Source organism: Telmatherina bonti (genome assembly GCF_933228915.1).
Source record: "Telmatherina bonti genome assembly, chromosome: 1".
Lineage (NCBI taxonomy): Eukaryota > Metazoa > Chordata > Actinopteri > Atheriniformes > Telmatherinidae > Telmatherina > Telmatherina bonti.
In genome coordinates, this window is record NC_136619.1 from 22,507,293 (window position 1) to 22,521,975 (window position 14,683).

The window sequence follows — 14,683 nt, forward strand, 5'->3', positions numbered from 1 at the left end:
TGATCCCAGTAAAAAATCGCCCCACCAGTCAGCGGTTTGTAACGTGCGAGGCTGCATTCACTCCCCGACTCTCCGCTTGCGTAATGTACTCCAGAAGAAGCCGTAAAGTGTTAAATGTTTCAAATCCAAACCCGCCGTGTTTCACATGCTGAACAAGGACTCCACTACTCGCGCGCGGGGCACTGCTGTGTCTGTGCAATAGACTCTGCAAAGAAAAACTCCTCTCACACGCCTGCAAGTCCGTGGCTGCAAAAGGGGGGACGCTGAAAACCTCCTTTTTTTTTTTTTTTCTTTTTTTTTTTTTTTAAATTTTAGTTTCAAGACAAACGCTTAAGAATCAAACTGGCTCACGTTCTTCCAAACCAGCCCGGTTTGACAGCTGCTCTTCACCCCATTTGGAGGACTGTCAGCAGCAAGAGGATGGCATCAGAGCTGGCAATGAGCAACTCCGACCTGCCCACCAGTCCCCTGGCCATGGAATATGTTAATGACTTCGATCTGATGAAGTTTGAAGTGAAAAAGGAGCCGGTGGAGCCCGATCGCAACATCAGCCAGTGCAGTCGCCTTATCGCCGGGGGATCCTTGTCTTCCACCCCGATGAGCACGCCTTGCAGCTCAGTGCCCCCTTCCCCAAGCTTCTCGGCGCCCAGTCCGGGCTCGGGGAGCGAGCAGAAGACACACATAGAGGATTTCTACTGGATGTCCGGTTATCAACAGCAGTTGAATCCAGAGGCGCTGGGCTTCAGCCCTGAAGACGCAGTGGAGGCGCTGATCAACAGCAGTCACCAGCTCCAGTCTTTTGATGGCTACGCCAGGGGCCAGCAGTTTGCGGGCGCAGCCGGAGCAGGAGGCGCCATGGCCGGGGAGGAGATGGGCTCCGCCGCGGCGGTGGTGTCGGCAGTCATCGCAGCGGCGGCTGCTCAGAACGGAGGGCAACACCACCACCACCACCATCACCACCACAGCAACGGCCACCATCAGCCACCCGGCATCCAGTCCAACGGCACTTCTGGGACAAATCACCCACACATGCGCCTGGAGGAGCGGTTTTCAGACGAGCAGCTGGTGACCATGTCGGTGCGGGAGCTCAACCGGCAGCTCCGGGGGGTCAGCAAGGAAGAAGTGATCAGATTGAAACAGAAGAGGAGGACCCTAAAGAACAGAGGCTACGCTCAGTCCTGCCGGTTCAAGCGGGTCCAGCAGCGGCACGTCCTGGAGGGGGAGAAGACGCAACTCATGCAGCAAGTCGAGCACCTAAAGCAGGAGATCTCCAGGCTGGTCCGGGAGAGGGACGCGTACAAAGAAAAGTATGAGAAGCTCATCAGCAACGGCTTCAGAGAAAATGGATCCAGCAGTGACAACAACCCCTCATCCCCGGAGTTTTTCATGTGAGTCTCCACATTATCGACAAAAAAAAAAAAAAAAAAACAGAAAAAAAAACAACAAAACAAAACAGATGCGTTTCTCACCCCGCTTAAAAAAAGTTTTCATAGGGAAACTTTTTACATTTTTTATTATTATTTCGACACAAAGAACTAATAAGTCAACTTTTTTTTCCTTTTCATTTTATAAATATACTTTTTTTTGGAAAACAAGATTTTCCTCAAGTCTGCTACCGAGTTAAATTTGGATTTTTTTTTTTTTTTTAATTTGGCATGTATAAACAATCATGTGCTTTTTGCTGTCATATTCTTCATAGCCTGTTCGTCAAGATCCTTTTCACCGTTGTTCATAAGATTTGCAGTGTGATTTTTTTAAAAAAGTTGATCCAACTGCACGCCGCAGTGTACAACGCATGCAAGAACTAAGTATATTACTTTGAAGCTCATTGACGTGCCCCTTCACACCATTTTACTTTTGATTCTGTGTACAGATTCATCTAGAAACTGCATCCATCGACAATAAGTTTTTGGTCCTCTTTTTTCCCCCTCTTTTCTTCTGCCAAACTTGGAGGATTGCAAGCCTGCCGTTTGACGCCACTTCATGCGTTTGCTTGTTTTTGTGTTGCGCAAGAAAAGACTATATTCATTGCAAACGATCCATTGTTTTTTTTTGTTTGTTTTTTTTTGTATTGTAAAAGATGTGTTATTGAACTGCCCTGCATGCTGGACATGTATGGTTTTTCTCTTCTTTTTTTTTTTTTGTTCTTTCTGTGCTTGAAGACGTTCTCCTTTTTTTGTGCCAGATGATCCCAGCATGGTATTCATAACTTCATTTAGGCCTCTTCACTTTTTTGGGACAGAGACAAAAAAGTGACTGGACTTCCCACGCCCCTTGTAACTGTGCGAGTGCGTTTCAGCCGTGTTGAAGTGCACCACCATCGGCTGTCATTAGGCTGCAGTGAATGCTTGCATTCCTCATGGAAGTTTGTCGGCGGGGATCCTGTTTCGAGGGGGGGGGGGGACGACGACGACTATTAAGGAAATCACACATTGCTTTCCTGGAAGTTTTTTTTTTTGTTTGTTTGTTTTTTTGGGTTTGTTTGTTTATTTGTTTTTGTTTTTCCTGTTTTGTTTTGTTTTTTTTTTAATTTATTTAAAAATATTCCATTGTGCATTTGTCAACCTTTTAATAATTTTTACAACGTAATTTAAATACAAAGATTTAGAATCTAAGTTGCAAACTATAACATGTGCTACAGGTTGAAGCATCGATTACTGAAACATGGTGATGCACAAAAATGTAATTCTTAACATGGATTTAGAGGAATTGGCTTGGCTCCAGTTTATACAGTGAGCTGTATTGTGCAGTGCATAAAGAGCGCTTTTGCAGCATGTGCTTTAAACCGAAGTGTGAAAGCTCTCTCTGCCAATCGTAGCATATTTAAAGAAATAAATATAAAAAGAATTTGATTTAGTAAAAAAGAAAAAAAAATGTTGGATAAGTGAATTATCTTTGCTGAAGGCGAAGTAAATTGCCATATTTTTTATTTTTTATTTTTTTTTGGGGGGGGGGGGGGGTCTCCTCTCCAAACTGACATATTTTGAACTCAAATGCACTAGAGATAAAGAAAGAAAGATAAAAAGAAAGAAAATCAGACAGAAAGAAAGAAAAAAGAAAGAAATCTTGTCTGTTTTAATGAGGAAGATAAGAATTCTTCTCCACTCATAAAGATATGTTAGACTTTCTGCAAGACTTCATCGTGACATCTTGAGATGTAATGATCATGATCAGTTCAGGAGAGGCTGTTTTGTCTTAAATGAAGTCAATGTTTGCAAAGCAATAATTAATTATTATAATCAATAATGTCTGGACATTGTTAGATCTTCAGGGATTGTCACCCTGCATGTACAAAACAAGAGTAAACATTCGCCAATGAATCTTGAAAATATGTTAATTAATCTTTCATCTTATATATATATATATATAGTATATATATTTTGCTGTGCAAAATTATACCACTCACTAACCATATGTGATGTTCATATGTGCTCGTTTTTTTTTTTCATTTCATACAATTAAATGATATGCAATAAATGTATGTAACTGTCTTCAATAAGTTTCTCATTTTTCTTTTTGACTTGAATTTTTTGCTTTTGTGATTGAAGCGTGAAATGAAAGTACAATCACATTGACTTTTCATCATTGTTTCTATTGGCTGATGTTGCCCCCATTTAATAGGTTTTATTCCAACACCAATAACATAAGTGGCCACCCTGAAATAATGATTCTGAGGGTAGCAATTTAAACATTTAAAGAAACGATCAATGCAAACGGTGCAGTGCAGTGTAGACTGACAGAACACATGCATTCAGACATTTGAATCTTGCATATGAAAACTGCAGCTGCCCTGTTCCAGAAGAGCAATCAAAGAAAATAGTAAAAAAAAAAAAAAAAAAAAACATGTTTTGGCCACTGTTTAGCTGTAATGTCACCCTGGCTATATATATTTCCCCCCTTTACCCAAACATAACCAAGGGTTAGAAAAAAAAACAAACCTTCTCACAGCTAAATGCTCACAAAAAATGTGAAACTGAAATCTTGCATGGTACAATCTTATTTACATCTATTTTTAAATTTTTCTTTCGCCTAAATCCTTCCCCTTAGTTCATTCATTGCATTTCCATTTGAGTGTGTCAAAGTCATCTGTGAATATCGGATGATTTTCTGCAGCTAATTCTATTTTAAATTGTGACCTGGGATCGGTATGTGAGTGTATGTGTCTGAGTGTGAGAGTCTGACTTCATGTGTGTGTTGGTGCTCAAGTGTGTAGGTGTGTGCAAGCATGTGTATAAGTTTATATAAGTATGAATCTGAATGTGTGTTTCCCTGAATGACAGGATGAAATGATTACATTTCTTTATGCAAGTTTCTTGTGGTTTTGTATGTTCCATATCTGCACCTACCATTTGTCCTTTCTCATATTGTTTACTACATGTTGTGTTTATGTGTGGTGTGCCCGCTCTCTGTGTTTTTCATAAACTGCCTTCTCACTGTCATTAGCATGTCATGATTTGGCTTTCCCATTTTCACTCAGCCTTCTCCTGTTTGCCCATGGGTCTGGATGTTGGGCCGGAGCAGACTTTGCTCTGGGCAACGGGGTGCAACGAGGGCGCAGCCGCGGCAGGCATGTGAGAGGGAGCTGGAGAAGGTAGCGGTATAAGTCAGCAGCTGTGGTGAGCATTAGTGGCTCCGCGCTGCTCTACCAAATCTTACATTTCAGCTCTTGTTGAGACATCTTTGGTTGACTTCTCTCAACATGACTATCCTGCTGCACTGGTGTGTTTCACTGAAAAGGCTGCTTTTTTTTTTCTGAAACACAAGGAGGAAAAGTTCTTTTGTAAGTTCTGGGACAAGGAGAAGCCTTGTGGGCATCTTGTTTCACTGTTCCAGAACAATCTGTTTGTTGAAACAGGAAGGCCAACGTGCCAAAACACACTTCGAAGAAACACTAAGGTTTTCTGAGGACAGATTCGATCTGGGTTTGTCAGCTTTTCTTTTTGCAGTTTAGCCACAGCCTGTTCACATGTACGAGCAGAGGACATCCACGCAGGACATCTTTCAACAGAACTAACCACTATCGGTGCATTAACAGATCAGTGAGTGCTGTCAACATTGCAGTTTTTACAAAACTGACAAAACAAAACAATTAAACACAGCCATCTTCTGCATCATCTGCTACTGATGGTGCATTTACACAGCTGTCGCCACAGAAAGAGAGAATAAAGCCTTTTTAACCTAACGCTTGCATCCCACCTGAGGTGTTCAAGTGTGTGTGTGTGTGTGTGTGTGCTGCTGTGGTGGCTGATTTGCCCAGAGTGAGGAGAAAGACTGAGACAATAGTCGGGCTTGGGCTGAATTAAATGATTTTGCTGATGATTAATAGTGGTGTGGGCAACCAGCTCCTGCGATGTAGAGATGATAAATCGTGAGCGCGGCTCGGTGCAGCTGTGCCAGTGTTGGGTCTTTGCATGCACACGCCATGCAATTTACAGCCAAGCCGCTCTGCTTCTTCCTCAATTTATCTAATTGCATTTATTTGATCTAAACAGTAGTGCTGCTAAATTCTGATATTTCATATTAACCACAACAATGTGGTGAATTATTTCAGGAAAGATAATTGCTTTTTTGTCCCACTTCAAGTAAATCTTTTTGTACTTCCTATTTCAAAAAGATAATGATTTCTTCTGTTCTCAGAAGTTTGGCTTTGCTCATTTATTTGTGTAGTAACACTTTTGAAGTGTTTTAAATGGTATCTAAAATATAAATAAATAAAAGTTGGCCTTTGGTTAAGGCTGGCTTGTTAGACTTAACTTGTGTCGTGGAATTCATCAGCTTGACTTTTTATGTCCATGTACTAGAACTGAAAATGTACATGCAGCTGCACAAACACAAACTATATATGTAAATGGAATGGCTCGATCCTGTGTTTCACAGCACAGCATTTGTTACGTTTCTCTCTGTTATATACTATAGTTTCAAAACTAAATGATGTTTAAGTGAGGACGGATCAACTTTGACAAAAGATGTTGCCTCTCATACGTTTGGCATCGGTGCGCAGTGGTTACATAAGTGATAAATCGATCGATCTTCTCGTGATGCACTCATGTGAAATGCTACGCAGGCTGACTCCATAAGATTCAGCACAATGTTCAGTCAAGTAGCAGCACGCCAGCTGACAGAATGAAAGCAGAGGGCTGGTTGGAGGTCTGAATTCTTGCAGGCTTTATGTGGCGCCGGAGGAAGGGCTGCAGAGGATCTTTGAGTTGCTGTTTTTTTTTTTTTCTTTCTTTTTTTCTGTGTCCTAAGTTGTGCTGGCCTGTGTGAGAGGTCAATTAGTGCTTGTCCAGATAAAACCAGTGCTTTTATGTGGAAACACCAAAGTTTGCGTCTGTGGATACATATATGTGCTGGCTTTGGGAGAAGAGGATGAGCAAAGGTCAGAAGTTGCAGTGCACAAGGCTGCTTTCAAAGTCATTAGAGTAATCCCTGCCCTGGGGAGCTCATGTTCATTTCCTGTGCCCAGAACCAAGAGAGTGAGATGAACATGCATATCCGACATGGCAGAGTTCACAACAACTTCAACACCAGTCACTGCCGTTTTTTTTTTTTCACATTTTGCTGCATTTAGCTGACACCTAAGTAAGCTATTGTCTGTTAAAGTGTGTTTCTTAGGCAAAATTATTTAAGAACAAACATAATTTGATTTTAATATGAGTGTAAAAGCAATATCACAGCTAATGTTTTTTTTTTTTTTTTTTTTTTTTTTTTTTTTTTGTCCAAATAGATGGATGGTATTTAAATATATAAAAGGTGTTTTTAAAAAGCCATCCTTCTTTTTTTGTTTATATTTACTTCAGTAATACATTTATTTCAGGTCACAGGCAAATGGACAACAGGATGGTAGAATATGAGAACTTTTATTGTTGACCTAATCATACCAGTAGCCAACAATGGTTAATAACTAACATCACCTGTAAAGGACTTTAAGTTTTATTCCCACACCCACATATTTCAAGTATTGCATTGTGAGTGTTGCAAAGATACAACAAAGGAGCTAGCAGTACTTAAAATTCATCATTCCTCCTCTTAAATTTGCAGGCTCAGTCTGAGTGTCATAAAGTTGCGACTGGAAGGTTATTTTCTCCAAACGGATATAACAAAATGCTTGTTGAGAGTCTGCTTCTTAAAAGCAACATGCCCATGCAAGATGACCACAGAATGGTGCATCAGGTGGTTCAGCTCAACCAGGTGACAGCCACATCATTCAGTATTCTGCCCAGTTTGGTGATGGGTACAGAGACACTGACAATCTCCACTCACTTTGAAGTATATATAAGAAGTGTTCCCCAGACACTCACTCTAAAAATTGAATGGAAGTCAAGCACTGATTAAAACGCTTATTTTTAATCATCAGAGTTGCTTTGCCCTGTCTATACATTCTGTCTATGTCTCTGTGGCAGAGAGCATGCTTCAAATAGATATTAGAGGATACATTTGGTGTCATTAGAGAATTGTCCTTGAAAGACTGGCTCCAGGATATGTTGGTAATTATGTAGCAGTGGCTTGCTGGGGTAATTTCATACGTCTGTAAACGGACCCAAACTAAGATCCTACAACTTAAATAAAAGCTGCACCGTCTCTCAGCAGAGCCATTGTAAAATGTGACAGAGTAAATTATAGGAGTAAAAAAGAGAAATAATATGCAAATAGTTTTTCAAATAGTTTGCTTTTATATAAAAACAGAAACAATTTAGTTTCACATTTGTAACTCTTAAGGCATATAGTTGAGATGAAAGTTTGAAATATGTAGCTGCCACCGGAGTTGCAACACCTATCAAAGACAGGTTTGGGCACATGATGAAAAAAGATTATGGATTTTCAGCCTGACTTCAGTCAATGAAGATTATTTTGCTTTCATTCATTAGTCAAATTAAGAGAGTGATGTCACAGTGAAGAACAATGATAAGAGGAATAAAGCACACCATACAGGATTAATGTACATTTACATCTTTTTAAGATAATACAAATGCTACATGTGTATTGTAGTTCTTCCTGAGGACACGTTTAGCGTTGTTTTAAGTTAAGCTTACCATTAAAGTCTACACTTTATGATTTAGATGCAATGACATGCTTTTTGCTACAGTACTAATCTTCATACTGCATCACTGCTGCTTTCCTGCAGGTTCTGTACACTCCGCAGATGTGAGTTATGTGGCATTTATTTGAAAATCCAATGATTTAAAATTTCCTTCACTGCAGTCAATTGGCACCAGTATTTCCACAACTGTCATTTTCCACAGCGTTTTAAAGGGACCCTGCTTGGCATCAGTGCGCAGGCAGCTCAGAGGTACGCTGATGCTTCACTTGTGTAGCAACATTTATAGAGGTTGTGAATAACTTGGTTTGGACTTGACTTCAACATCACTCTTGCTTGTGTGTTTTACTGGGAGGGACTTTGAGGGAAAAGCAGACTATCCTCCTCCACAGTCTGAGTGATACATTCCTTCCTTTTTAGAACAATTAATTGTGTAATTTCCCAAAATGAACAAGCATGAAGGCTTTTTTTTTTTAACTTTCCTCTGCGACGGCACACCATGTGGTGTAACACTTTACCATTGTCACTTGTACTTACAGTGTTTTGATGCATGAGTTCTGCCTGTAGAATCTATTTGCATGCAAATTTTTACATTTCCCTCCACATCAAACGCTTCCTATGATACATGCAATGTATTTCAGGAGCCAGACAAGGTGACAGTGAATCTCACTCCGAATGGGTCTGCTTGTTCTTTTGTGATTGTTTGCGTGGGTCTGCATGTGTGTCTGACAGGGTGGCAGATAGTGGCACCACACACAGAAGAGATGGAGGAGGGAGTGAAGGTGACACTGTGCATTTTTGCTGTGATAATTTATTCATTTATATACTAAAATTCTTTATGTTCAATCTTATCTTCCTCTTTAGGTCATCAAGAAAATTCCTTCATCTGTGATTTTATGTCCTCTTCCGCTGTGCCCTTGGATCCTTGAGGTAAAACTAAACATATTTTTCTCTTCTCTTTCTTTTCTTCATCTGTTTCTTCAACTTTTGATAATTAATGAAATTAGAAAAAAAGGACTCTGAAGATATTTCTTTTAAAACTGATAACGTAAGTATTTTGTTTATAGTTTACTGTTGTATTACTTCCTGATAAGATGATCAATGGGACACTGGCACATCTAACAGAGAGACAACACAATTTCTAGAGAGTATTTAATGTTTAAAGCACAATGCATGTGTCTATAAAGAATACATAATAAGCCGTAGTTTCACGGTTCCTATTCATATGCTGAAGAGTACACACCTTCTGAATACTGACAATATCTCCCTCTGACATGTCGCCCTCTGTCTCCCAGAGTAACAACTTTCTGGCGTTTTGTATATTTTTGTGTACCTTATTCAATTCCACAAAGAAGGGAAATCCCAGAGACTAGCAAAAACACACCACACATTTGTAAAAAATTTCAGTCATCCTGGATCAACAGCACAACCAGCAGATTGTAGCTTCCCATTCAAATGTAAATTATAGGTTCAGATTTCGTCTTTTGTCCCGGACAACAGCAAAGAAGAAGCGAAGAATAAGCCTCTGGTGTTTAAATCAATGCACCATGACAGCGCAGAGCCTGACCAGACATTTATTGCAAACCCAATTGTTCCAGTAATGATTTCACGCAGCCATGACACATACGGATAAGAGAAAATGTAACGTTTGTACGTTGCTTTCTACTTGGAGTGTAACAATTCTTCAAATTCAACGTTTGGTTCAGTGTTTGATTTTTTAGCAATGGATAATTATGGATGTCCCCTGTGTGTGTGTGTGTGTGTGTGTGTGTGGACAGAGGGACAGGCAATTTTTTTTTCCTTTATGGAGATTGGCAAGTCAATGCCCCAATTTTTTTTTTTCTTTTTCAAAATTATTTTCTATTACAATCTTTTAAAGGGTGATTATACAAACTAGCATGTATATATCTCAGATAATACCTGTGTATAATTAAATAAGCAACATTTTATGATGAAACATTTGGGTCAGAGTGAATATCACATTTATTTATTCAATCTTATTTCATCTTATTATATCCCCCGTGTTATTTATTTCTGTATTAGAGAAAGTTGCTCTCACAATATTTTCCAGTTAACCTCTATCTGTTTTTTGGAAGTTCTTGTTAGTCTGTTTCATACACTAACTAACTAACTAACTAACTAACCAACTAACTAACTAAGAGTTATAAGATTTTAATAAACTTATAAATTATATTATAATAAATGACAAATATTTACAACGTTTCAGCCATTCGATAAGTTCATCATAAATCCATTGATAGTTCCAGATTCTCCTGATAATATCACCAATGTTAGCTGTTAATTTGACACTTGTTACATTTCTTGATAACATCAGCAGGAAGGTTGTGTTGTTAGTTTTTCAGGTCTCAAACTGTTTAAATGCTAGCATTTACAGCCGGCCACATTTTGAAGATATGACATCAACAGTTCTTTTCAAGACAACTCACCCAGTTATAGTTTTGTGATCTGATCATTTCTCAGCATATTTCCTTCATTCCTACTTAACTAGGTACACACAAACTTTAATCAGTCCATGATGCTGGATATACTGATTAAAATGGAGGGGTTCGATCTAATGATGTCATCAGACAGAACCAAGTCACAAACTAAGTTAGCTGTCACATTTCCAACAAAGTCATTAAGCCTTGATACAAACCACTGAGAATGTTGGTGAATGTTTCTAACAGGCACTTTATGAGAAAATCTGCAGATGAATCCTTTGATGTGGTTTTAAAAAATAAGTCTTGAAGGATTAGTTTAGTTATTTTTCTTTTTTTTTTTTCTTTTAAGACAAACTTGAGCCCTCCAGAGGGCTTACTTGCATTGCAACGCCTACACTGGCCTGGGTAGACAATCAGCGATTCCTTTTTAGATGATTTTCAGTGATTGTCAAAGTTAATTGCGGTGCTTGGAACCTTGTTTTTTCTTAAAAACAAAAACAACAACAACAATAAAAAAAAACAAACAAAAAAAACAGCTTAGGTTGGTTGTTTTGAACTTCTTACCAAAACACTTAGTGAACATACTACAGGCGATTTTCCCCTTGGCGATGTTCCTCTTCTCTACCACAGCTTTCCAAAGGCCTGATCTGCCTTATAGCTGTGTGGTTGTGTTTCAGATCATGTTTTGATTCTTAAAATGGCTTTTGTGAATGTGTAATTTGATTTCCATGACAAATATGGCATTATGCAGAGGATGCCGAGCACTGGGGGGGATACACTTCCATGATGTTTACATTCATAAGAAGCATGATTGTTATGCAAGTATGTGCTTTTTAGATTTTTTTTCTTTGGCAAAAAGAAAAAAAAAGAAAGAAAAAACACAAACATGAGGCTTTTAGGTATGTATTAGGTAGTTATATCTGGCTTGTAGGCAATAATAACTTCTAGATGAGAAAAATGTTGGAACAACATCCAAAGTTTGTTCAACACAACAGCAAAATCAAAACCTATGGTGACTTGTTGATTCAGGCATTGTCAAGCATTTATATATGTTTCTCGCACAAAGTCTGACTGCAATATTAAAATCAAAAGGCAGATATGATTGAAAGAAAAGCTAGCCAAAGGAACCAGTATAATGGCACTGGTTTCCAAGATGATCCCTGTTACATATAGAAAGCTGTAGTTGGCATGTGCAAAGAAGGCAGAGGTGTTATAGTTACCATTAAACCTTATTTCTTATACATACACAGATATAGAGTAAACATATTATAAATACTGACCTTGAGAAACATTTTTATAAATCTTAGTTTTTATGACTGAAACTGTCCTTTGCATGTAGATAAGAGGTGAAACAGCAAAATAAAGTTTGCTTTGCAAAATGTGTGATTTGTTGATGTGCTTGTAAAAGTTGACAATAAGCTGAATTTAAAAGACAACACACTGCACAACTTTAATTACTGCAATGTTAGCGTCTCAGCAGAAAGGTAGCACAGACCTATTCTCAGTCAGTCAAAGCACAACTTGTAAGTTCAGATGCTGCTGATGGCACTAAGTGGCAATATTTTATTAATAATATCTGTGCTGTGGTGTTTAATGATATTGCCTAAAACACTGTCATCTTCATCACAATTTTCGATGTGTGATCACAAGCTTAACAGAATCTGCCTTTTAATAAATTCAGCAGGGAACGATGCTCCTGCATCAAGATGTTATGAGTGCTTAACTTTCTGTGTTTGATATGATACAACATTAACTATTGACAAATGTACACTAAAGAAATAAGAACATTTTCCAGAACATGGAGTGTATTAGATGTAACAGTTACCGGATATTGAATCTGAAATACCGCGTTTGTGGTCAAGCACTTAACTAAATTTCAAAACTTTTTTTTTTCATTGTCCTGTGCTATCAGTGCTGCATATTATGATCATAGCTTATCTAAGCAGAGAAAACCAGGCTGCCACATAAGACTGTGGATATTAGCATTGCAGATTTTCCTCTCTTTCAGATCTAAATGCCAGTTAACGAAAAGTAGAGGCTGTGCACACACATGCGTGTGTGTGCATACATGTGTATTTACCGCCATGTACTTGATTGTGTCTAAGTGGTGCAGAGAATCAGTAGCTGCCCTTTCTCCAGATCCACTTAACTTCAGGAGGGGAAGCAGGACTAAAGCCATCAGGGAAGACAAGGACAAATCATCTTTAGATGAAGCGTTTTAAGTGCTTTGATTCTCCTCCCACGTCATCACTGTGAATTAGGTGCCCTCTGCTCACTACTGAGGAGTGTTGAATATAAACAATGCCAAGGGAACGGATGTTAAACGAAAAGTGGAAAACTATGAGGGTGCCTATCTTAGTCAGCCTCGTAAATCTACGCTCCCTTGCCACGCCGCTGCACTATACTGATGCTGCGCTCTGACAAAGTGCCAGCAGAGCTTAGAGGAGGATGCATGCGGTGTGGTCCGGTCGGATCCTGGAGGTAGCGGTTTCAGGCATTGCTAAGACTGCAGGCAGAGCAATGTCTTTGTTTTATGCAAATCCATGCATATGGGGTGGGGGCGGGTGAGGTGGGGGTTGAACAGTCTGGCCACGTAGCTCCAGGAGGACAAGCTGAGTGATGGAGACAGAGAGCCAGGTCTTGGTGTCCTTGCCGGGGGAAATAATGTCCCGACTCCAGCCTGGACTGCTGGAACACCAACAGGACACCGTGTCACTACTTTTCTACCACGTTATTCCAAAAAAAAAAAAAAGAAGATTTATCCTAGTGTGAATGAATTTACTTCAAAATATGGAGTTACAGACTTAGAGAAAATCAGAAAAACAGGGGTTACAGGAACATTGGTGTGAAGTCGTCGCCATGTTTTACCTATGGCTTGTGTGTGTGTGTGTGTGTTTTAAAAGCATACACACCTCTGTTTGCCATGCAGAGACACAGCAGAGTTCAGAACCCAGCAGGGAGTTGAAGGACCTGAAAAATGCTGACAAAGATAAAAAGCCAGGTGTGTGTACAGTATATGCACTGTAAGTGTGAGAAAGAGGCTGTGAGAAAGAGTTGAGTGCCAAGAAGAGTGAATGCGGTCGTGTGCACGATTACATGAGCACACAGTAACAGGTAGGCAAGGCGACTGTCCATGTGGTCAGGGACGCTGGGGTGGAAACTGCTGAATCAGTATCACCCACAGCCGCCACATCTCTTCACAGTGAGCAATTTCCCATCTTAAAAAGTATCTTTTGTGCTGTTATGTCAATGCAGCTCATCTGTGGTGTAAATGAAGTCTTCTGAACGATTTCAAGCCTTCCCTCTCACAGCTACATGCAAATGGCAATGGTTGCTTGGAGGTACTTTTATCACTGAGTGCTCTATTTCTGCGTGCCAGGATGTTGGTCTCAGTCATCGAGGGCAGATGAAATCGATCCAGATTGACCTGTCATGTAGAGGAGAAAATGAATGAGACAGAGGAGGGGTGCAGAGGCCATGGAGAAAAAGGGGTTAGTGCAGACGTATAAAAACAACCTCCTGCTCCATATGGGTCAAAAGTCAAGGGATGATTTATTCAAGTCTTGGTGTTATCCTTCTGACACCCCCCCCTTTCTCCACCTGCCTCTCGGAAAGGAGTGAGAAATTGGAGACTGCACAGAAGGAGCCGTCTATATTTAGTCGGGGTGACCAAAGACGCTGTGGTCCAACTTTAAAGTTAAAAATACAGTATCAGTGTACAGTGAGATGCTAAAGTTTGTGTCATTACAAAACACAGAGCATGACTTTCTCTCAGTGGATCAACTCAGAATAATGAAAGACTGTGATGCTTTAACTGCATTCTTTTCACAGATAGCCACTGCAAACTTAGCTAACCTGTATTCCTGTTTATCGTAAAAACTAATAATTATAACAACTTGTGTCTAATCATGAGGGCAAAACTTGGAAATGGAATTCTAGCACTAATTGTGATAAAAACATTTCCCTCCTTAAAGATAAAAAGAAAATAAACAAAGCAAGAATCAAAAGTTCAATTTATTTCACTGTTCGACTGTGAAGCGGTTCTAGATTTAGTCCAGCGTGTTTGGGAAAAGCTCCACTTTGCTAATTATTTTCCTGTGGCAGAGATCTCAGCATGGCGCTCTCGTTTGGAGAAAAGAGTTTCAGTGGGAAGTGCTTAGTCAGCCTTACTCTGGGTGGAAGGAACTCCTGGGCCTTCGCTGGA

At 39.6% G+C, this 14,683-nt stretch overlaps 1 protein-coding gene across 1 annotated transcript; it reads left to right on the plus strand.

The window, feature by feature from the left end:
- Positions 1-420: 420 nt before the first annotated feature.
- Positions 421-2,334, plus strand: mafa (MAF bZIP transcription factor a; the record flags this gene model as incomplete). Its single annotated transcript, XM_079264438.1, has 2 exons — positions 421-1,388; positions 1,874-2,334. The coding sequence occupies 2 exons, from the start codon at positions 421-423 to the stop codon at positions 1,881-1,883; spliced, it is 978 nt and encodes a 325-aa protein (XP_079120564.1). The 3' UTR covers positions 1,884-2,334.
- Positions 2,335-14,683: the final 12,349 nt, after the last annotated feature.